Below are 25,345 nucleotides of genomic sequence, written 5' to 3' on the forward strand. Positions count from 1 at the left end.
TTGTGATCATGTAGTGGTGCTTGTGATTATGTAGTGGTGCTTGTGATTATGTAGTGGTGCTTGTGATTATGTAGTGGTGCTTGTGATTATGTAGTGGTGCTTGTGATTATGTAGTGGTGCTACAGGGTGTACAGGGTCCTGAATGATTCCTTATTAAGATGTCGGAATGCTGTTCTGAGGTTTGCTAGGCGCCCATATGCTGCAGCAGTTATTTGGTTGATGTGCGCTTCAGGAGATGTGCCTGGTGTTATACTCACCCCAAGATCTTTTTCCTTGAGTGAGGTTTGTAGCCTCTGATCCCCTAGACTGTACTCCGTCTGCGGCCTTCTTTGCCCTTCCCCAATCTTCATGACTTTGCACTTGGTGGGATTGAACTCCAGGAGCCAATTGCTGGACCAGGTCGGCAGCCTGTCCAGATCCCTTTGTAGTTCTGCCTGGTCTTCGATCGAGTGAATTCTTCTCATCAACTTCACGTCATCTGCAAACAGGGACACCTCAGAGTCTATTCCTTCCGTCATGTCGTTCACAAATACCAGAAACAGCACTGGTCCTAGGACTGACCCCTGCGGGACCCCGCTGGTCACAGGTGCCCACTCTGACACCTCGCCACGTACCATGACTCGCTGCTGTCTTCCTGACAAGTATTCCCTGATCCATTGTAGTGCCTTCCCTGTTATCCCTGCTTGGTCCTCCAGTTTTTGCACCAATCTCTTGTGTGTAACTGTGTCAAACGCCTTCTTGCAGTCCAAGAAAATGCAATCCACCCATCCCTCTCTCTCTTGTCTTACTGCTGTCACCATGTCATAGAACTCCAGTAGGTTTGTGACATAGGATTTCCCGTCCCTGAAACCATGTTGGCTGCTGTTGATGAGATCGTTCCTTTCTAGGTGTTCCACCACTCTTCTCCTGATAATCTTCTCCATGATTTTGCATACTATACATGTCAGTGACACTGGTCTGTAGTTTAATGCTTCATGTCTGTCTCCTTTTTTAAAGATTGGGACTACATTTGCTGTCTTCCATGCCTCAGGCAATCTCCCTGTTTCGATAGATGTATTGAATATTGTTGTAGTGGTGACTGTGATCATGTAGTGGTGCTTGTGATTATGTAGTGGTGCTTGTGATCATGTAGTGGTGCTTGTGATCATGTAGTGGTGCTTGTGATCATGTAGTGGTGACTGTGATCATGTAGTGGTGCTTGTGATCATGTAGTGGTGACTGTGATCATGTAGTGGTGACTGTGATCATGTAGTGGTGACTGTGATTATGTAGTGGTGCCTGTGATCATGTAGTGGTGACTGTGATCATGTAGTGGTGACTGTGATCATGTAGTGGTGACTGTGATCATGTAGTGGTGACTGTGATCATGTAATGGTGACTGTGATCATGTAATGGTGACTGTGATCATGTAGTGGTGACTGTGATCATGTAGTGGTGCTTGTGACCATGTAGTGGTGACTGTGATCATGTAGTGGTGCTTGTGATCATGTAGTGGTGACTGTGATCATGTAGTGGTGACTGTGATCATGTAGTGGTGACTGTGATCATGTAATGGTGACTGTGATCATGTAGTGGTGCTTGTGATTATGTAGTGGTGCTTGTGATCATGTAGTGGTGCTTGTGATCAGGTAGTGGTGCTTGTGATCATGTAGTGGTGACTGTGATCATGTAGTAGTGACTGTGATCATGTAGTGGTGCTTGTGATCATGTAGTAGTGACTGTGATTATGTAGTGGTGACTGTGATTATGTAGTGGTGACTGTGATCATGTAGTGGTGACTGTGATCATGTAGTGGTGCTTGTGATCATGTAGTGGTGACTGTGATCATGTAGTGGTGACTGTGATTATGTAGTGGTGACTGTGATCATGTAGTGGTGCTTGTGATCATGTAGTGGTGCTTGTGATCATGTAGTGGTGACTGTGATCATGTAGTGGTGACTGTGATCATGTAGTGGTGACTGTGATCATGTAGTGGTGACTGTGATCATGTAGTGGTGACTGTGATCATGTAGTGGTGACTGTGATCATGTAGTGGTGACTGTGATCATGTAGTGGTGCTTGTGATCATGTAGTGGTGACTGTGATCATGTAGTGGTGACTGTGATCATGTAGTGGTGACTGTGATCATGTAGTGGTGCTTGTGATCATGTAGTGGTGACTGTGATAATGTAGTGGTGACTGTGATCATGTAGTGGTGACTGTGATCATGTAGTGGTGCTTGTGATCATGTAGTGGTGCTTGTGATCATGTAGTGGTGCTTGTGATCATGTAGTGGTGACTGTGATCATGTAGTGGTGCTTGTGATCATGTAGTGGTGCTTGTGATCATGTAGTGGTGCTTGTGATCATGTAGTGGTGACTGTGATCATGCAGTGGTGACTGTGATCATGCAGTGGTGCTTGTGATCATGTAGTGGTGCTTGTGATCATGTAGTGGTGTTTGTGATCATGTAGTGGTGACTGTGATCATGTAGTGGTGACTGTGATCATGTAGTGGTGACTGTGATCATGTAGTGGTGACTGTGATCATGTAGTGGTGCTTGTGATCATGTAGTGGTGCTTGTGATCATGTAGTGGTGCTTGTGATCATGTAGTGGTGCTTGTGATCATGTAGTGGTGCTTGTGATCATGTAGTGGTGCTTGTGATCATGTAGTGGTGCTTGTGATCATGTAGTGGTGCTTGTGATCATGTAGTGGTGTTTGTGATCATGTAGTGGTGTTTGTGATCATGTAGTGGTGCTTGTGATCATGTAGTGGTGCTTGTGATGATGTAGTGGTGCTTGTGATGATGTAGTGGTGCTTGTGATCATGTAGTGGTGCTTGTGATCATGTAGTGGTGACTGTGATCATGTAGTGGTGCTTGTGATCATGCAGTGGTGTTTGTGATCATGTAGTGGTGATTGTGATCATGTAGTGGTGACTGTGATCATGTAGTGGTGACTGTGATCATGTAGTGGTGCTTGTGATCATGTAGTGGTGCTTGTGATCATGTAGTGGTGACTGTGATCATGTAGTGGTGACTGTGATCATGTAGTGGTGACTGTGATCATGTAGTGGTGACTGTGATCATGTAGTGGTGACTGTGATCATGTAATGGTGACTGTGATCATGTAGTGGTGACTGTGATCATGTAGTGGTGACTGTGATCATGTAGTGGTGACTGTACTCACCTAGTTGTACTCACCTAGTTGAGGTTGCGGGGGTCGAGTCCGAGCTCCTGGCCCCGCCTCTTCACTGATCGCTACTAGGTCACTCTCCCTGAGCCGTGAGCTTTATCGTACCTCTGCTTAAAGCTATGTATGGATCCTGCCTCCACTACATCGCTTCCCAAACTATTCCACTTACTGACTACTCTGTGGCTGAAGAAATACTTCCTAACATCCCTGTGATTCATCTGTGTCTTTAGCTTCCAACTGTGTCCCCTTGTTACTGTGTCCAATCTCTGGAACATCCTGTTTTTGTCCACCTTGTCAATTCCTCTCAGTATTTTGTATGTCGTTATCATGTCCCCCCTATCTCTCCTGTCCTCCAGTGTCGTCAGGTTGATTTCCCATAACCTCTCCTTGTAGGACATACTTTTTAGCTCTGGGACTAGTCTTGTTGCAAACCTTTGCACTTTCTCTAGTTTCTTTACGTGCTTGGCTAGATGTGGGTTCCAAACTGGTGCCGCATACTCCAATATGGGCCTAACGTACACAGTATACAGGGTCCTGAACGATTCCTTATTAAGATGGCGGAATGCTGTTCTGAGGTTTGCTAGGCGTCCATATGCTGCAGCAGTTATTTGGTTGATGCGTGCCTCAGGAGATATGCCTGGTATTATACTCACCCCAAAATCTTTTTTCTTCACTGAAGTTTGTAGTCTTTGGCCCCCTAGACTGTACTCCGTCTGTGGTCTTCTTTGCCCTTCCCCAATCTTCATGACTTTGCACTTGGTGGGTTTACCTCCAGGAGCCAATTGCTGGACCAGGACTGCAGCCTGTCCAGATCTCTTTGTAGTTCTGCCTGGTCCTCGTCCAATTGAATTCTTCTCATCAACTTCACATCATCTGCAAACAGGGACACTTCGGAGTCTATTTCTTCCGTCATCTCGTTCACGAATACCAGAAACAGCACCGGTCCTAGGACTGAACCCTGCGGAACCCCACTCATCACAGGCGCCAACTCTGACACCTCACCTCATACCATCACTCGCTGCTGTCTTCCTGATCCACTGTAGTGCCTTTCCTGTTATTCCTGCCTGGTCCTCCAGTTTTTGCACTACTCTCATGTGCAGAACTGTGTCAAACGCCTTCTTACAGTCCAAGAAAATGCAGTCTACCCACCCCTCTCTCTCTTGTCTTACTGCTGTCACCTTGTCATAGAACTCCAGTAGGTTTGTGACACAGGATTTCCCGTCCCTAAACCCATGTTGGCTGTTGTTGATAAGCTCATTCCTCTTCAGGTGCTTCATCACACTCTTCCTGATAATCTTCTACATGACTTTGCATACTCTGCATGTCAGTGACACTAGTCTGTAGTTTAATGTTTCGCGCCTGTCTTCTTTTTTTAAATATTGGGACTACATTTGATGTCCATACTGTTTCCATAGACGTGTTAAAGATTGTTGTTACACACAGCACCTCTACTCCCTCTATCAGGACCCATGGAGAGATGTTATCCATTCCCATCGCCTTTGAGGCGTTTAGTTCGCTTAGCAGCCTCTTCACTTCTTCCTCGGTTGTATTTATTGTGTCCAACACTTGGTTGTGCACCCCACCTCTCCTTCTTTCTGGAGTTCCTTCTGTCTCCTCTGTGAACGCTTCTCTGAATCTCATGTTGAGCTCCTCACATACTTCACGGTCTTTTCTTGTGAGCTCCCCTCCTTCCTTCCTCAACCTGATTACCTGGTCGTTGGCTGTTGTTCTCCTGATATGGCTGTACAGCATCTTCAGATCAGATTTTGCTTTCGCTTCTATGTCATTTTCATATTGTAGTTGGGCCTCTCTTCTTACCTGTGCATATTCAATTCTGGCTCTACGACTGCTCTCCTTATTCTCTTGGTCATTTGCCTTCTATATCTCTTCCATTCTCTGGCACACTTGGTTTTGGCTTCTCTACACCCTTGGGTGAACCATGGGCTCATCCTGGCTTTCTCGTTGTTTCTGTTACCTTTGGGCACAAACCTCTACTCAGCTTCATTGCATATCGTAGTCACATATTCCAGCATCTCGTTTACTGGCTTCCCTGCCGGTTCTCTGTCCCACTGAACCCCGTGCAGGAAATTCCTCCTGCCTGTGTAGTCCTCTCTCTTGTAGACTGGCTTCATTCTTCCTTCCATTCCTGCTTCCCTCTCCACTTGTAACTCTGATCATGTAGTGATGACTGTGATCATGTAGTGGTGCCTGTACTCGCCTAGTTGCACTCACCTTGTTGTGATTGCAGGGGTCGAGTCATAACTTTTGGCCCCGCTTCTTCACTGGTCCCTCCTGGGTCACTCTTCCTGCTCCATGAGCTTTATCATACCTCTGTTATGGTGCCTGTGATCAAGTAGAGGTGACTGTGATCATGTGGATCACACTTTTGATCATGTAGTGGTGCCTGTGATCATATAGTGGTGCCTATGATCATATGGTGCAGACTGATCAAGTGATAACTGTGATCATGTAGTGATGACTGTGATAACGTGATATTTTTTTATAACAGTGATCGTGTAATTGCGACTATCATAATTTAGCAGTGACTATGTAGATTTAGTGGTGACTGTGATCATGTAGTGGTGACTATACTCACCAAGATGTGTTTACGAGGGTAGACACTCCTCTCCTAGAATGCTTTGACTGGAGTCATTGATTTTTTTGGCATCATCTTTAATTATTCGCTGATGTCTTACCTCCAGCACTTCACCATGAAGTGAGACTAAAGAAATACTTCATTAATTAAACCTCCGATGGTACCTTTCTGTATCCAGGCTCCAACTGTGTCCCCTTAAACTAAGTAACCTCCAACATTCACTGCCTCCTACGTTAAGTCACATGGGATGACTACAAAGTCCAGCATTGCTGGTTTGTCTCCCACTGTCTTCCAGGTTGTATCCCTGAAATTCTCACTCGTGAGGTTTTCCTTTCTTCCAGCAATTTAACTCACCACGTTTCCGCTCCCAGGTCTTACTTCCGTAACTTTCAAATTTCCCATGATCATTTGTTTTATATTGCCTTCGTGAGCTTTTCTAACTAATCCCAACTTTCTTCTCTGAAAGATTGTCTTGCCTTTAAGGTTTAAGTAAGAAAACTTCATGTTTTATTAAAACTTTTATTTAAACTTCTGACAATTACTCTGTGCTTCCCTAAGGTACTCTGATGTACTCTGATGTACTCTGATGTTTTTGCTCCGGTCTCTTGCTGAGTAAATATTTTTTTTAAGAAAATGCAGTTTACCCACCATTGTCTCACATCTGTTATTTTTTGTATAGAATACAATAGGTTAATAAAACAAGATTTTTCATATTTAAACTCTTGTTGGATATTGTTTATGTAATAACTTCTCCTTCCTTTAAACTATCTCCTTCCTTTAAATAATCTTCATTATCTTGCAAGGAATGAATGTTTGTGGAATTTGTCTTTAGTTCAATGTTTCTTGTCTGTCTCCTTTCTTAAATATACGGGGAACATTTTAGTCTTCTTGGACCTGTTTTCATTGACTTATTTATCTAAGCTGGTGGTTCTGACAGTGCTTTTGCTCACTTTTGCAGAGTCCATGGTGACACTGTCAGCTTCCATTACTGTTGATGTATCCAGTTGACTAAAACTTTCATCACCTCATCCATGTTGTGTGTGTTGTGTCCGGTTTCACAAGGCTTTTGGGTATTGCCCTTATATCCTCTTGAAAACTGCTCCAAATTGTTTAATCATCACCTCACAGACTTCCCAGATATTTCTAGTGAGCTCTGTTCCTTCCTTCTTCAGTCAAATAAACTAGTAATTTACTGTCTTCTTACTTCTGATGTGACTGAGAAACACTTTTAGTTCAAATATGCCCTTTGATGCTGTCATCTCTAAAATGTTCCTCAGCCTCTCTTTTCACATGTGACTATTCAAGTTTGGCTAATCTGCTCTCTTCTCTGTTCTTGTTACTCCTTTGTTATCGGTATGTTTACCAAGATTTATGCTTATCTTTTTTTGCTTCTGTTGTTGAATAAAGCTTTGTCTTTGCCGTTTCCACCTCTTCCGAGCAAGAAATTCTCCTCTGCCTCCTGGCAGTTTCTTAATTGGTACTCTCACTAATTTTCCTTCGTATTCTCTTACCTGTATTCTGCATTCAGAAATTTTCTCGTTCTGTCTAGGTTCTCTCCTCTATGTGTTATCCATCTTACACGTGTCATCCCCCTTGTTATTCTTTCCTTTACATTTACTTCCAAAACGATTTTGGCGTTGAAGACTACATGGTCGCTTAAGCCTTGAAGATTTTCATATTGTTTCGATGTACCTACAGAAAATTCTAGGTCCAGTTCTGCTGCCTCACCTTCTATCTTTCTCTTTCTTTGTCAAGGTTGGGAACCAAAGCAATCATAGTACTAGGGGGAGAGAGCACAACTTTGTAGTACCCACAGTCATTGGACAGGCTTCAAACACCTTTTATTGTACAGCAATAAAGGAATGGAACAGACTGCCCGCACATGTCAAAGCCAGTCATAGCATGAACCAGTTCAAGAAGAGTGCCAAAAGGTGTCTGATGAATGTAGCTACAGAAAGGGAGGGAAATGATTTTCTATTTTTTAGATAACATACGTGTAAATTTTACCTTATTCCTAGTAATGACCCTCGTATTGTAGATAGTCTTAATGACCCTCGTGTAGTAGATAGTCTTAATGACCCTCGTGTAGTAGATAGTATTTTTAGTATGATAATAAGATGTTATCTTCATTGTAGAATAATAAGAAAATATTATAACCTTTATATTATAATAATAAGGTAAAAGGACCCCAATGGAAATAAGTCACTCTGTCTGACTTTTTTGGGTTATCCCAGGTTCTCTACACATATGCTGCTATGTATGATAATTCTATGTAACTGTATTTGTGTATACCTGAATAAACTTACTTACTTACTAATTCCTTCTCTCTCTCTCTCTCTCTCTCTCTCTCTCTCTCTCTCTCTCTCTCTCTCTCTCTCTCTCTCTCTCTCTCTCTCTCTCTCTCTCTCTCTCTCTCTCTCCTAGGTTTCTTTGTTTCCAGTCCTGTATGTGGACCTCATTTCTTCAGATCTGCTTCCTTAAGTGTACATAAGCTACTTTAATCTATTTTTTTGTGTGTTCTACATTTACTGTCTCGGTCTCCTACTGTTAGATGGTGGGTTGTATATTTCTGCAATTACTACTTTGGTTCCCCCGGTCTTAAATGAGCACATTATGAAGCCTTTTTCTTGAAATCTATTTATCGTGCTTGATTCTTCAAAGCAGTGTCTCTCCTCCTCCTCACGTATCACTTGTCAGTTTTTGTATCTGTGATGGCTGTAATGTCTGATGACTGTAATGTCGGCTATTTAGTCTTCAAACTCATCATTCATGTTTAATAATCTTTCTCTGTATGGCAACCTCACTCTGAGCTTTCTTTTACCATACACTGGTTTGTGTTGTCTAATCTCTCAGCGTGTTGATAAACTGACAAGACTGGGAGAGGTAGAGCTGGGATTTGTACGAACATCACTACAGTGCAGAGGTTAAGGATGAGGTTTTAAATAGAGAACATGAAGGGGAAGGGGTTTAGGGATGAAGAGTGAAGAGTTGGCGTTAGTGCTGCTGCTGGGAAAAGTATGGACAGGTCTTGAGTTAGGCTCACTAAGTGGATGAGGTTCATTGAGGGAGGGTCTTCCTCCTGGCTTCTTGCCTGTCAGAATTTTATTTACATCCACGGCTCTTCCCTCTATGTTACTGACCAGTCCGAGTTTTCTTCAAGCTCATTTTCGGGAAAATAATACAGTTCTGAGATAAATGTGATCCTCTGAAAATTGCTTTCTTTCCAATCTCTTCCTTTCTTATACTATCGACGACCAGTAGGATTTTAAATAGCTCTTTGTCGCCTCTGTTTTTATGGACCTCACTCAACCTCCTGTAGTTCATAGATAACCGGCGATTTCCTTCTTTCTTCCACTCATTGCCTTTCCCCGCAGACTTCTTTGTTTGCCTCCATTTCTCTTGCTGTCTTTCTATTCACCTCCTTAAACACTTTACATTCTTTGCCGTTTCTGGATCCCTTTGCTACTACGTCCTTCATTATTTTTGCCCCTGTTATCCTTACCCCCATTTCTTCCATTGTCTCCCTCAGTTCTTTCTCCTCTTTCATCTTAAAGCTTTGGGAATAAATTCTTCTGCCATATTATCCCTATTTACAGGTTCTGCAACCTCTTTCGTTTGTCTGGTGAATACTGATTGCCACAATCCCCTACTGAAATGGAACCGAACTTATCTTCAAGCTTCTTCTTGGCTCTGTCGTTTTGCTGTCTGCTATTTGGTTCACTCTCTTGGCAGCGTGAACCAAAGTGCAGTAGTAGAAACAATCTGTTTCTACTACTGCACTGCGCACTTTTTCTTTCCTGACTACTATGAAGTTAAAAAAAAAGTATTTTCTGACACATATGATGTGTTTAGCTTCCAGCTTTGTATGCCTTGAGTGTTTCTAAAGCTGACTCTGTCCTCCATATCAGCTCCTCTCAGCATCTTCAGTGGGATAGTCATTTCATTCCTGTTCCTAGTTTATTCAAGTTTAACTCTAATTTCTCCTCATGGCTCATACAAAAGTGCAAGCCTTTGCAGTTTTTTCCTAGCCTTTTATACATACATTATCAGAGGAGGGTTCGGTATTGGTGATGTGCCTGACAAGCCGTGTAGGGTCTTGAGAGAGATAAGATAAGATTTCGTTCGGATTTTTAACCCCGGAGGATTAGCCACCCAGGATAACCCAAGAAAGTCAGTGCGTCATCGAGGACTGTAACTTATTTCTATTGGGGTCCTTAATCTTGTCCCCCAGGATGCGACCCACACCAGTCGACTAACACCCAGGTACCTATTTGCTGCTAGGTGAACAGGACAACAGGTGTAAGGAAACGTGTCGAAATGTTTCCACCCGCCGGGAATCGAACCCGGGCCCTCCGTGTGTGAAGCGGGAGCTTTAGCCACCAGGCCACCGGGCCACCCCGGGCCATCTTGTTATGGTTCCTGATTGCTTCTTTGAATCTGCAACTCTTGCGTTAGCTGTGACCATTGTTCGGTTAATATGTGACTCAGGCGAAATTATACGCACCATCAGGAATTTGTATTTCAGGGTGGTTCGCAGAATTTGTTTTCCAACCCTAGTTTGGAATGGATGTGTAAGTTGGGATGAACGTGATTTAGTGGTGATTGTGATCATGATGCTATGACTGACCATTTAGGGAGTGACTTATCAAGTTGTGATAACTAGAACATGTAGAGATGACTGTGATCTTATATAACGCTGGCGGTGTTTATGTTGTGCTGACTGTGATCTTAAAGTGGTAACAGTAATCATGTAATGATGATTAGTCATATTATAAACTGAGATCACTGGTGACTGTGATCATCTACTGGCGACTATGATGATGTAGGTCTTAATCTGATTAATTAATGATGACTGTGCTCATGTTTCGGTAATAGTGATCATGTTGTGGTGACAGTTACTATGTAAGGGAGACTGTATTACCTGTTCCTCTTCAAGTATTTGTGGCTACAGGTCAAGTCTCAGTTCCTGGTCATGTCTTTTGACTGATTACTCCCAGGTTCATTAATCTTTTTGACTACAATGCAATAAAGCTAACAGAATCCTTGGCTTCATAGCAAGAAGTATAAATAATAGAAGTCTTCAGGTTGTTCTTCAACTCTATATATCCTTGGTTAAGCTTCATTTAGATTATGCTGCTCAGTTCTGGTCACCGTATTACAGAATGGATATAAATGCTCTGGAAAACGTACAAAGGAGGATGACGAAGTTGATCCCATGTATCAGAAATCTTCCCTATGAGGATAGACTGAGGGCCCTGAATCTGCACTCTCTCGAAATGCGTAGAATTAGGGGGGATATGATCGAGGTGTATAGATGGAAAACAGGAATAAATAAAAGGGATATAAATAGCGTGCTGAAAATTCAGATTCAGGAAGGATATAGGAAAGTACTGGTTTAGTAATAGAGTTGTGGATGAGTGGAACAAACTCCCGAGTACAGTCATAGACGCTAAAACGTTGTGTAGTTTTAAAAATAGGTTGGATAAATACATGAGTGTGTGTTGGTGGGTGTGAGTTGGACCTGACTAGCTTGTGCTACTAGGTCGGATGCCGTACTCCTTTCTTAAGTGACATGTCTGACCTCACTAGGTCAGGGCATTGGCTTAAGCCGGTGGTAGAAATGGAGCTGCTTCGCATTGGCCAGTAGGCCTGCCGCAGTGTTCCTTCTTTATGTTGTTATGTTCATTCTTAATGGCGGTAGCCTCTATTACTTATTTTTTTCAAGTCATTTTACTCTCTGTGAGATCTGTAGCTTAATGGATATTTCCCAACATCTTTGTGATTTTTCTGTGAGTTACGTAAAACTGCTTTCAAGTGCTTCTTTCTTACAACTAAAACTGTTTTTCTCTGTCTATTGTATTATATCTTCTAAGTTTTTCATATGTTATGTTTCAATGAGTATTTATCTTCTAATCCCATTACGTTCAGTATTTTTGGCTCTTCGTTATCCATTACTAATAGTTCCCGGACAAACCTTTGTACGAACCTCTGCCGTTTGTCTAGTGTGTTGACAAGGTCGTCCATCATGCTACATGATAGATCTCGAATATGTTGTCAGTAGACTAGAGACTGTGATTATGTAGTAATGAACGTGATGTTGTATATGTAAGTTATCACTTACAAAAGCTAAGTTCAACTGTATTTTGAACTCTACGTTAGCATATTTTTTTTTCCTTTTCAAATTATTTACTAAGATTTTTACCGATTTATGTAGCGGCCAACGAGCTGACTTTTTCTGCACACTTGTTATTGCTTCTTCCTAACTCATCTTTCTTTTCCACTGTTAATAAATGGTCTGTGTTCCTTCAGACGTGCGCGGTTTGTAAAGAGTGAGTCTGGACCTTCCGGAGACGGTGCCACTGCCACCAGGGGACCTAAATACCCTCACTCATTAGCTGAGCTACAGAACCACCGTAATGACAGCCAGGAGCAGCTCTCTCCTGCAGCTAAAGCCAAACAAGAGGAGGCCTACACTGGTAAGTCGGCTTTTAAATTATACTTGCCACCTCATAGGCGAAGATTCACATTCCTTTTCTCCTGATGATTATAAGTAGAATAAAAAAAACATATTTTGTCGTTTAAAAACTAAATGTTTGTGAGACTGGTGTGCGGCATGATGACACTGTAATTAATCGTAATTTTGTTTAATAAATATTTTATTTTGTTAATTACGCATTTCGTTTTTAGTGTGACCGTGTCTAACATTTTTAATATTTTATGTATAGTGTTAGTGACTGATAAATACTGAGTGGCTCTGATATAATATTTTCTGTTTGAACTAATTCTGGTGCCAAAACTTATATAATATTTCTAAAATAATTATGCAACGTTCAAGCATATATTTATCAATTAGATTCAGAAAAACAAGGAAATATTCGAAACAATTGGCATTCACTGCCGATATATATATATATATATATATATATATATATATATATATATATATATATATATATATATATATATATATATAGGGAAGTACCACCTCACTGCCAATATATATATATATATATATATATATATATATATATATATATATATATATATATATATATATATATATAAATATATATATATATATATATATATATATATATATATATATATATATATATATATATATATATAAATATATATATATATATATATATATATATATATATATATATATATATATATATATATATTTTTTTTTTTTTCAAAATATAGGGAAGTACCACCTCTATAGCTGGAATGGGGACCCTCATCCTCAGAGAAGACAATAAACGTACCTCAGGGAAAACTCATATATATATCTATATACACATATATATATATATATATATATATATATATATATATATATATATACATATATATATACACAAGGAATTCGCAAGAGCAGGCGAAATATATACAAACACTGATCTCTGCTGAAGGAGACTCGAACCTACGAACCTTGGAACAAGGTACGCAGTGCTTTACCAATCTACCTACAATTGGATTCCAAGGTATTGGTCCAGGGTGGGTAGATTGGTAAAGCACTGCGTACTTTATTCCAAGGTTCGTAGGTTCGAGTCTCCTTCATCCAGAGATCAGTGTTTATATATATATATATATATATATATATATATATATATATATATATATATATATATATATGCAATAAGATCACAGTAAACAGGTCATTTCAAAATATGCAAAACAACCACTCTGAAAGAATAGAGAAATTCCATTGCCAGTTCCTACTATCATTAAACTTATTAAACTTTGCATTGTTGATGCAAAATTTGTATTTAATGATAAGTTTTACACTCAGAAGTTTGGTATGACAATGGGAAATCCTATTTCACCTGTTCTTAGTAACCTATACATGGAATTTTTTGAAACAAGGTTGCTTAACACAATCCTCCCTAATAGAGCTAAATGGTTCAGATATGTTGATGATATTTTGTGTCTTATGCCCAAAAATGTAGATATACACCATTTTCTTGGAAAATTAAATAGCTTAGCCTATTCTATAAACTTTACTGTTGAGTTTGAAGAAAATAACTCATTGCCTTTTCTAGATGTTTTAATTATTAAGGGTAATAATGAATTCAAATTTAAAATTTACAGAAAACCTACAAATAACTGTTCCTCTGTCCACTATTATTCCTCGCATCAAGATAGAATCAAACTGTCTGTTTTCTCATCAATGTTTTTGAGAGCTTTACGAATTTGTAGTCCTGAGTTCATAGATGAGGAAATATCCAAAATTTATGAAATAGGTAATGATTTAAAATACCCAAGAAATGTAATTGATAAATCTTTTAAAGTTGAAGAATTGAGACACTTATGCAACACTTGGGAATCTTTATTGAAGAAACGTTTCGCCACACAGTGGCTTCATCAGTCCAATACAAAGTAGAAGTGGGTAAGGAGAGTAGAAGTTTGAGGTAATCAGTCCCTCAACCTGGATTCGATGTGTTCAGTCCATCACTCTTGTAGGAGTGATGGACTGAACACATCGAATCCAGGTTGAGGGACTGATTACCTCAAACTTCTACTCTCCTTACCCACTTCTACTTTGTATTGGACTGATGAAGCCACTGTGTGGCGAAACGTTTCTTCAGTAAAGATTCCCATGTGTTGCATAAGTGTCTCAATTCTTCAACTTGTCGGTTTTCAAAACCATTCATCACATCTTTTAAAGTTGCTAGAAATACTTTTTACAATCCAAAAAGGGACAACTAGCCTTATTCAACTAAAAATATGTTGGTTCTCCCTTACCATGAAAACTTGGTTGATATGCCTTCTCTTCTTAAGACTTTTAATATTAAAGTTGTATTCAAAAATCTTGATACAGTAAAAAAAACTTTTGATAAAGAATTCCCCCCAAAATGCTGATGGATGTGTCTATAAGATTCCTTGTAAAATTTGCGATAAAGTTTATTACGGTCAAACTGGTAAAAATCTCGAACTAAGATTAAAACAACATAAATATAGCATTAGAACTGGACAAGATTCCAATGCTCTATTTATTCATGTAAGAGATTTTAACCATCCAATTGATTTTCAAAAAGTTGAGAAAGTAGTATCAAGCAAGTCCATGGTCGACAGGAATATAATTGAATCTTGTTTCATAAAAAGCAGTTTTGACAATAATATGAATATTTCCTTTGGTTTATATAAATTAGATCCATTTATAATTAATAGAATTTGGGAAGAATTTAATAATACACTGGACAAATAATAATTTTTAAATTTTCTTGGGTAGAATAGTTTGTGGGTGAGTTGTGCAAAGGACCTATCCAAGTTGGGTCGGCGCGCGTCAGGTGTTTAACCGTTGTGGGATCTGATAGTGAGGTGCTGGCCAGACCCCTTATATAGCTTCCTTGGATGCTTTACTTTCATAGTTCCTTGATAATGTGAGTAGTCACGAAAGCGCTTGGAATTTCTCTATTCTTTCAGAGTGGTTGTTTTGCACACACACACACATATATATATATATATATATATATATATATATATATATATATATATATATATATATATATATATATATATATATATATATATTGTACCCACGATCGAGTGGTATTGATCAATAACAACACTGCAACTCGCCGAAGAGTTGAGTGTTGTTATTGATCAATACCACTCATGGTGAGCGAAAACTCATGACGCTCTAGTCCACGAAACCACACAATCCTCAAGAATGATGCACCCATCCAAGCTAGGTGTTATACCCGTCATCTGAGGACAAACGATGGTGTGGATGCTTCTGAGCTAATTTTATTCTACTCCCCATTTGGTGTACTAGCCCAACGAGAAGTATTTTATATTATTGTAATCACGAACAAGTGGTATTTATTCGAAACCATGTTGTTGTAGCCCCAAAATGCTGACGAATGTGTCTATAAGATTCCTTGTAAGATATGTGATAAAGTTTATTATGATCAAACTGGTTAAAGTCTCAAACTAAGAATAAAACAACATAAATATAGCATTAGAACTGGACAAGATTTTAATTCTATATTTATTCATGTGAGAGATTTTAACCATCCAATTCATTTTCGAAAGGTTGAGAAAGTTGTATCAAGCAAGTTCATGGTCGACAGGAATATAATTGTATCATCCTTCAGAAAAATCAGTTTCAAAAATATGAATATTTCTTTTGGTTTATATAAATTTGATTAATTTATAATTAATAAAATTTAGGAAGAGTTTAATAATACATTAGACAAGTAAAAAACCTTAATGCTTGAGTAGAATATCAGGTATTTCACAGAGCCGAGTGTTTTTAAACTGCAACATTAACACCCCTCCTTCAGAGTGCAGGCACTGTACTTCCCATCTCCAGGACTCAAGTCCGGCCTGCCGGTTTCCCTGAACCCCTTCATAAATGTTACTTTGCTCACACTCCAACAGCACGTCAAGTATTAAAAACCATTTGTCTCCATTCACTCCTATCAAACACGCTCACGCATGCCTGCTGGAAGTCCAAGCCCCTCGCACACAAAACCTCCTTTACCCCCTCCCTCCAACCTTTCCTAGGCCGACCCCTACCCCGCCTTCCTTCCACTACAGACTGATACACTCTTGAAGTCACTCTGTTTCGCTCCATTCTCTCTACATGTCCGAACAACCTCAACAACCCTTCCTCAGCCCTCTGGACAACAGTTTTGGTAATCCCGCACCTCCTCCTAACTTCCAAGCTACGAATTCTCTGCATTATATTCACACCACACATTGTCCTCAGACATGACATCTCCACTGCCTCCAGCCTTCTCCTCGCTGCAATATTCATCACCCATGCTTCACACCCATATAAGAGCGTTGGTAAAACTATACTCTCATACATTCCCCTCTTTGCCTCCAAGGACAAAGTTCTTTGTCTCCACAGACTCCTAAATGCACCACTCACCCTTTTCCCCTCATCAATTCTATGATTCACCTCATCTTTCATAGACCCATCCGCTGACACGTCCACTCCCAAATATCTGAATACATTCACCTCCTCCATACTCTCTCCCTCCAATCTGATATCCAATCTTTCATCACCTAATATTTTTGTTATCCTCATAACCTTACCCTTTCCTGTATTCACTTTTAATTTTCTTCTTTTGCACACCCTATAAATTCATCCACCAATCTCTGCAACTTCTCTTCAGAATCTCCCAAGAGTACGGTGTCATCAGCAAACAGCAACTGTGACAACTCCCACTTTATTTGTGATTCTTTATCTTTTATATATATATATATATATATATATATATATATATATATATATATATATATATATATATATATATATATATATATATATATATAATGTCGTGCTGAATAGGTGAAACTAGGCAATTAGCAAGAACTCATTTGTAATTAAATCCATTCTAAAATTTTCTCTACAATGATGTTAATATAAAATTTAATGATTTTGTACTAAAATATATTTGACATAAGTTTACAATAATTTAATAATAAACAAACACAATGAAATATATATTTTTTGATTAAGTTCAAAATGATTTTTGCGAAATTACTGCATACATAAATTTGATGCTTGCCATATTCGGCAAGAAGAGCGTTACTATTTATGCCAAGCTTTACCTATTTGGTACGATATATATATCGAACAAATGGATTTAATTATTAAAAATAGGAGAGAAGAGTTATTAATTGGAGAGTTAGTGGTATCATGAAGATGGAGGGAATATTTTGAGGAATTGTTAAATGTTGATGAAGATAGGGAAGCTGTGATTTCGTGTATATGGCAAGTAGAAATAACATCTTGTAGGAATGAGGAGCAGCGAGTTGTGAGGCAGTGGGTAGAATGAAAGAGGGTAAAGCAGCTGGGATTGATGGGATAAAGTTAGAAATGTTAAAAGCTGGTGGGGATATAGTTTTTTAGGGGTTGGTACTTTTATTTAATAAATGTATGGAAGAGGGTAAGGTACCTAGGGATTGGCAGAGAGCATGCATAGTTCCTTTGTATAAAGGCAAAGGGGACAAAAGACAGTGCAAAAATTATAGGGGAGTAAGTCTGTTGAGTATACCTGGTAAATTTAATGGTACCTGTTGTTTAAAGAATTGAGAGTAAGACGAAGAGTAGGATAGGCGATGAACAAGGAGGCTTTAGAAAGGGTAGGGTATGTGTAGACCAAGTGTTTACAGCGAAACATATAGGTGAACAGTATTTAGATAAGGGTTAAGAGATTTTTGTGGCAATTATTGATTTGGAAAAGGCGTATGACAGGGTGGATAGGGGGGCAATGCGGCAGATGTTGCAGATGTATGGTATAGGAGTAAAGATACTGAAAGTAGTGAAAAGCTTTTACGAGAATAGTGAGGCTCCGGTTAGAGTATGTAGGAAAGAGGGAGAGTATTTCCTAAGGATGAGTGATTTCACCATGGTTGTTCAATATATTTATAGATGGGGATGTTAGCAAGAGGTTTGGGTTTAAAAGATAAGGAATCTAACTCAAAGTGAGAGTTGTCACAGTTACTCTTTGCTGATGCCACTGTACTTTTGGGAGATTCTGAAGAGAAGTTGCAGAGGTTGGTGGATGAGTTTGGTAGGGTATGTAATAGAAGAAAATTGAAAGTGAATACAGGAAAGAATAAGGCGATGAGGATTTTTATTTGTTTTTATTATCACACAGGCCGATTCCCACCAAGGCAGGGTGGCCCGAAAAAGAAAAACTTTCACCATCATTCACTCCATCACTGTCTTGCCAGAAGGGCGCTTTACACTATAGGTTTTAAACTGCAACATTATCACCCCTCCTTCAGAGTGCAGGCACTCTACTTCCCATCTCCAGGACTCAAGTCCGGCCTGCCGGTTTCCCTGAACCCCTTCATAAATGTTACTTTGCTCACACTCCAACAGCACGTCAAGTATTAAAAACCATTTGTCTCCATTCACTCCTATCAAACACGCTCATGCATGCTCACTGGAAGTCCAAGCACCTAGCACACAAAACCTCCTTTACCCCCTCGTTCCAACCTATCCTAGGCCGACCCCTACCCCGCCTTCGATTCTCTCTACATGCCCGAACCACCTCAAAACCCTTCCTCAGTCCTCTGGACAACAGTTTTGGCAATCCCGCACCTCCTCCTAACTTCCAAACTACGAATTCTTTGCACTATATTCACACCACACATTTCCCTCAGACATGACATCTCCACTGCCTCCAGCTTTCTCCTCGCTGCAACATTTATCACCCATGCTTCACACCCATATAAGAGCATTGGCAAAATTATACTCTCATACATTCTCCACTTTGCTTCCAAGGACAAAGTTCTTTGTCTCTACAGACTCCTAAGTGCACCGCTCACCCTTTTCCCCTCATCAATTCTATGATTCACCTCATCTTTCATAGATCCATCCGCTGACATGTCCACTCCCAAATATCTGAATACATTCACCTCCTCCATACTCTCTCCCTCCAATCTGATATCCAATCTTTCATCACCTAATCTTTTTGTTATCCTCATAACCTTACTCTTTCCTGTATTCACTTTCAATTTTCTTCTTTTACATACCCTACCAAATTCATCCTCCAACCTCTGCAACTTCTCTCAGAATCACCCAAGAGCACAGTGTCATCAGCAAAGAGCAATTGTGACAACTCCCACTTTATGTTAGATTCTTTAACTTTTAAACCCACACCTCTTGCCAAGACCCTCGCATTTACTTCTCTTACAACTCCATCTATAAATATATTGAATAACCACGGTGACATCACACATCCTTGTCGAAGGCCTACTTTTACTGGGAAATAATCTCCCTCTTTCCTACATACTCAACTTGAGCCTCACTATCCTCGTAAAAACTCTTCACTGCTTTCAGTAACCTACCTCCTACACCATATACCTGCAACATCTGCCACATTGCCCCCCTATCCACCCTGTCATACGCTTTCCCAAATCCATAAATGCCACAAAAACCTCTTTAGCCTTATCTAAATACTGTTCACTTATATGTTTCACTGTAAACACCTGGTCCACACACCCCCTACCTTTCCTAAAGCCTCCTTGTTCATCTGCTATCCTATTCTCCGTCTTACTCTTAATTCTTTCAATAATAACTCTACCATACACTTTACCAGGTATACTCAACAGACTTATCCCCCTATAATTTTTGCACTCTCTTTTGTCCCCTTTGCCTTTATACAAAGGAACTATGCATGCTCTCTGCCAATCCCTAGGTACCTTACCCTCTTCCATACATTTATTAAATAATTGCACCAACCACTCCAAAACTATATCCCCACCTGCTTTTAACATTTCTATCTTTATCCCATCAATCCCGGCTGCCTTACCCCCTTTCATTTTACCTACTGCCTCACGAACTTCCCCCACACTCACAACTGGCTCTTCCTCACTCCTACAAGATGTTATTCCTCCTTGCCCTATACACGAAATCACAGCTTCCCTATCTTCATCAACATTCAACAATTCCTCAAAATATTCCCTCCATCTTCCCAATACCTCTAACTCCCCATTCAATAACTCTCCTCTCCTATTTTTAAATGACAAATCCATTTGTTCTCTAGGCTTCCTTAACTTGTTAATCTCACTCCAAAACTTTTTCTTATTTTCAACAAAATTTGTTGATAACATCTCACCCACTCTCTCATTTGCTCTCCTTTTACATTACTTCACCACTCTCTTAACCTCTCTCTTTTTCTCCATATACTCTTCCCTCCTTGCATCACTTCTACTTTGTAAAAAACTTCTCATATGCTAACTTTTTCTCCCTTACTACTCTCTTTACATCATCATTTCACCAATCGCTCCTCTTCCCTCCCTCATCCACTTTCCTGTAACCACAAACTTCTGCTGAACACTCTAACATTACATTTTTAAACCTACCCCATACCTCTTCGACCCCATTGCCTATGCCCTCATTAGCCCATCTATCCTCCAATAGTTGTTTATATCTTAGCCTAACTGCCTGCTCTTTTAGTTTATAAACCTTCACCTCTCTCTTCCCTGATGCTTCTATTCTCCTTGTATCCCATCTACCTTTTACTCTCAGTGTAGCTACAACTAGAAAGTGATCTGATATATCTGTGGCCCCTCTATAAACATGTACATCCTGAAGTCAACTCAACAGTCTTTTATCTACCAATACATAATCCAACAAACTACTGTCATTTCGCCCTACATCATATCTTACCTGGAGAGTATTTACCTGGAGGGAGTTCCGGGGGTCAACGCCCCCGCGGCCCGGTCTGTGACCAGGCCTCCTTAGGTCAGTGTCCCAGGATGCGACCCACACCAGTCGACTAACACCCAGGTACCCATTTTACTGATGGGGAACATAGACAACAGGTTGAAAGAAACACGTCCAATGTTTCTACTCTGGCTGGGAATCGAACCCAGGCCCTCACCGTGTGAAGCGAGAGCGTTAACCACCATATGTATTACCTATAACTAAACCCCTTTCTTTACAAAGTTCAATCAGAGGGTTACCATTATCAATTACACCTGGCACCCCAAACTTACCTACCACACCCTCTCTAAAAGTTTCTCCTACTTTAGCATTCAGGTCCCCTACCACAATTACTCTCTCACTTGGTTCAAAGGTTCCTATACATTCACTTAACATCTCCCAAAATCTCTCTCTCTCCTCTACATTCCTCTCTTCTCCAGGTGCAAACACGCTTATGACCCACGATGAGGATAAAAAAAAATAGGTAATGAAAGATTGGATACCAGGTTGGAGGGAGAGAACATGAAGGGGATGAATGTATTCGGATATTTAGGAGTGGACGTGTCAACAAATAAGTATGAAAGATGAGGTGAATCATAAAACTGACGAGGGGAAAAAGGTGAGAGGTGGTCTGAAGAGTCTGTGGAGACAAAGAACTTTTGTTCATGGAAGAGTCAATGTAATGCAGAGAATTCGTAGTTTGGAAATTAGAAGGTGCGCGATTACCAAAACTATTACCCAGAGGGTTGAGGAGGAGTTGTTGAGGTGGTTCGGACATGTAGAGAGGGTGGAACAAAATAGAATGATTTCGAGAGTGTATAAATCTATAGTGGAGGGAAGGCAGGGTAGAGGTCCTTTTTGGAAAGTTTGGAGGGAGGAGGTAAAGAAGATTTTGTGTACAAGTGGCTTGAACTTACAGATAGCTTGCGTGAGCATGTTAGATAGGAACGAACGAAGACAAAAGGTTTTAAGACTTAACTTGCTGTTGGAGTGTAAGGAAGGTAACATTATGAAGGGATTCAGGGAAACCGGCAGGCCGGACTAGAGTCCTGGAGATGGGAAGTACAGTGTCTGCACTCTGAAGGAGGGGTGTTAATGTTGCAGTTTAAAAACTGTAGTGTAAAGCACCCTTCTGGCAAGAGAGTGATGGAGTGAATGATGATGAAAGTTTTCCTTTTCGGGCCACCCTGCCTTGGTGGGTGTATACATAGTGTATAGTGTATACTACAGTGGCTCCCTAGTATATAGATGATAAAGGCTAAAGTGTCATTTGAAAACAGGTGAATTTGTAAATGAAGTGATAAGCCTATAGAGGCAGGTGCCAGAAGTCGCCAGAAACTTACCACAGTGGTCAGCTGTTTTAATAATCTTCCTGGCTTGCTAGTGTACTCGCATATAATCTAGTGATACCAGTGAATAGCAGAATACAGTGTTGTAGTAGCAACTAACGAGTATTATAATGGTACTTAGTGGAGGGGAGTGACTTTCATTAGTTTCTTTTTTCTTGAAATACCAGACGTTACTGTGAATTTCATATAACCTGTAGTTACCAGCGGTCGCAATATACACAACGAGAAGCAATTATTACTACAGAAAAAGCGTCCTTCCTCCAAAATTTCCACCAGTCAACTATAGTGATAATATAGCATTTATTGTGGTGGAGACGAAAAAAAACTAGAAAAGCTAGATACAGCGATTGATAAACAAAGGTTGAGGTCGACCGTTCGTCATTGTAGGAGCTGCCAGAAATCATCGGTTCTTCAACACGCAAGTTATACTTTTGTATCAATCAAATCACATATTACTCGGGTAGATAATTTCAAGTAGATCCTTCATGTGTTAGCCCAAATCACCGACCAGTATGTTTTAAATAAGTGACCCACTGATCAGATCAGACTGATCCGAACCCTCGACTGGTCCGAACCCTTGACTGGTCCGAACCCTTGACTGGTTACAAACGGATTCGTTGGACAATAAAGCAGACTGTAAACGGATGGGGTTGTAGGCGCCCTTATCAAACACAAACAATAAATATAAATCAGGAACGTACACAGTAAGCTGTCCAATATACAAGTACAGTTAGAAATAGAACTACAAATAGCTGGCACTCGATGTAAGAAAAAGGAGGAGTAGATGTAAAATAGAAAGAGACAGGCACTCCCTTTACAGGCGACGGAAAAGAATAACAGAGCGGCTAAAAGAGGTCAATATATCTGAAATGCGTAGGGAGACACTGGTCAGAGAAATAGCAAGCATCGAACTTAAGCTAAAGGAATCTTATAGGAGTCAGGAATCGCGGGAAGAACTAAAAGCCATAAATGAAATCGAAAGAAACCCAAAGTATTTCTTCTCCTATGCCAAATCAAAGGCGAGAACAACGTCCAGTATTGGGCCCCTACTTAAACAAGATGGGTCCTACACAGATGACAGCAAGGAAATGAGTGAGCTACTCAAGTCCCAATATGACTCAGTTTTTAGCAAGCCGCTAACCAGACTGAGAGTCGAAGATCAAAATGAATTTTTTATGAGAGAGCCACAAAATTTGGTTAACACAAGCCTATCCGATGTTATCCCTACGCCAAATGACTTCGAACAGGCAATAAATGGCATGCCCATGCACTCTGCCCCAGGGCCAGACTCATGGAACTCCGTGTTCATCAAGAACTGCAAGAAGCCCCTATCACGAGCCTTTTCCATCCTATGGAGAGGGAGCATGGACACGGGGGTCGTCCCACAGTTACTAAAAACAACAGACATAGCCCCACTCCACAAAGGGGGCAGTAAAGCAACAGCAAAGAACTACAGACCGATAACACTAACATCCCATATCATAAAAATCTTTGAAAGGCTCCTAAGAAGCAAGATCACCACCCATCTAGAAACACATCAGTTACACAACCCAGGGCAACACGGGTTTAAAACAGGTCGCTCCTGTCTGTCTCAACTATTGGATCACTACGACAAGGTCCTAGATGCACTAGAAGACAAAAAGAATGCAGATGTAATATATACAGACTGCAAAAGGCTTCGACAAGTGTGACCATGGCGTAATAGCGCACAAAATGCGTGCTAAAGGAATAACAGGAAAAGTCGGTCGATGGATCTATAATTTCCACTAACAGAACACAGAGAGTAGTCGTCAACAGAGTAAAGTCTGAGGCAGCTACGGTGAAAAGCTCTGTTCCACAAGGCACAGTACTCGCTCCCATCTTGTTCCTCATCCTCATATCCGACATAGACAAGGATGTCAGCCACAGCACCGTGTCTTCCTTTGCAGATGACACCCGAATCTGCATGACAGTGTCTTCCAATGCAGACACTGCAAGGCTCCAGGCGGACATCAACCAAATCTTTCAGTGGGCTGCAGAAAACAATATGAAGTTCAACGATGAGAAATTTCAATTACTCAGATATGGTAAACACGAGGAAATTAAATCTTCATCAGAGTACAAAACAAATTCTGGCCACAAAATAGAGCGAAACACCAACGTCAAAGACCTGGGAGTGATCATGTCGGAGGATCTCACCTTCAAGGACCATAACATTGTATCAATCGCATCTGCTAGAAAAATGACAGGATGGATAATGGGAACCTTCAAAACTAGGGAGGCCAAGCCCATGATGACATTCTTCAGGTCACTTGTTCTATCTAGGCTGGAATATTGCTGCACACTAACAGCACCTTTCAAGGCGGGTGAAATTGCTGACCTAGAAAATGTACAGAGAATCTTCACGGCGCGCATAACGGAGATAAAACACCTCAATTACTGGGAGCGCTTGAGGTTCCTGAACCTGAATTCCCTGGAACGCAGGCGGGAGAGATACATGATTATATACACCTGGAAATCCTAGAGGGACTAGTATCGAACTTGCACACGAAAATCACTCACTACGAAAGCAAAAGACTTGGCAGACGATGCACCATCCCCCCAATGAAAAGTAGGGGTGTCACTAGCACGTTAAGAGACCATACAATATGTGTCAGGGGCCCGAGACTGTTCAACTACCTCCCAGCATACATAAGGGGGATTACCAACAGACCCCTGGCAGTCTTCAAGCTGGCACTGGACAAGCACCTAAAGTTGGTTCCTGACCAGCCGGGCTGTGGCTCGTACGTTGGTTTGCGTGCAGCCAGCAGCAACAGCCTGGTTGATCAGGCTCTGATCCACCAGGAGGCCTGGTCACAGACCGGGCCGCGGGAGCGTTGACCCCCGGAACTCTCTCCAGGTAAACTTCATAGCCTCTGAGAAGTGGATTAAGAGGCTTCAGGGGAATTTTTAGGTTTCTTCCAGTAGGTATTTGAATATTTCCTTCCTACCAAGCTATCGATTTGCTTTACAAATAGGTATATTTTATTACATAACATGGTACTTTAATGTACATTGATGGTG

The 25,345-nt window shown here is 40.6% G+C and overlaps 1 protein-coding gene across 1 annotated transcript in view; it reads left to right on the top strand.

Moving 5' to 3' along the window:
• LOC138851859 (uncharacterized) overlaps positions 1–25,345 on the top strand; it is a gene marked incomplete at its 3' end in the record, with an annotated part of 47,409 nt that overhangs the window by 13,701 nt on the left and 8,363 nt on the right. Inside the window, exon 2 of the mRNA XM_070081357.1 lies at positions 12,080–12,246. Within this exon, the coding sequence (XP_069937458.1) occupies positions 12,080–12,246 (167 nt within the window). The remainder of the gene's footprint in view (positions 1–12,079; positions 12,247–25,345) is intronic.

The sequence above is a fragment of the Cherax quadricarinatus genome, unplaced genomic scaffold (assembly GCF_038502225.1).
Source record: "Cherax quadricarinatus isolate ZL_2023a unplaced genomic scaffold, ASM3850222v1 Contig2457, whole genome shotgun sequence".
Taxonomy (NCBI): domain Eukaryota; kingdom Metazoa; phylum Arthropoda; class Malacostraca; order Decapoda; family Parastacidae; genus Cherax; species Cherax quadricarinatus.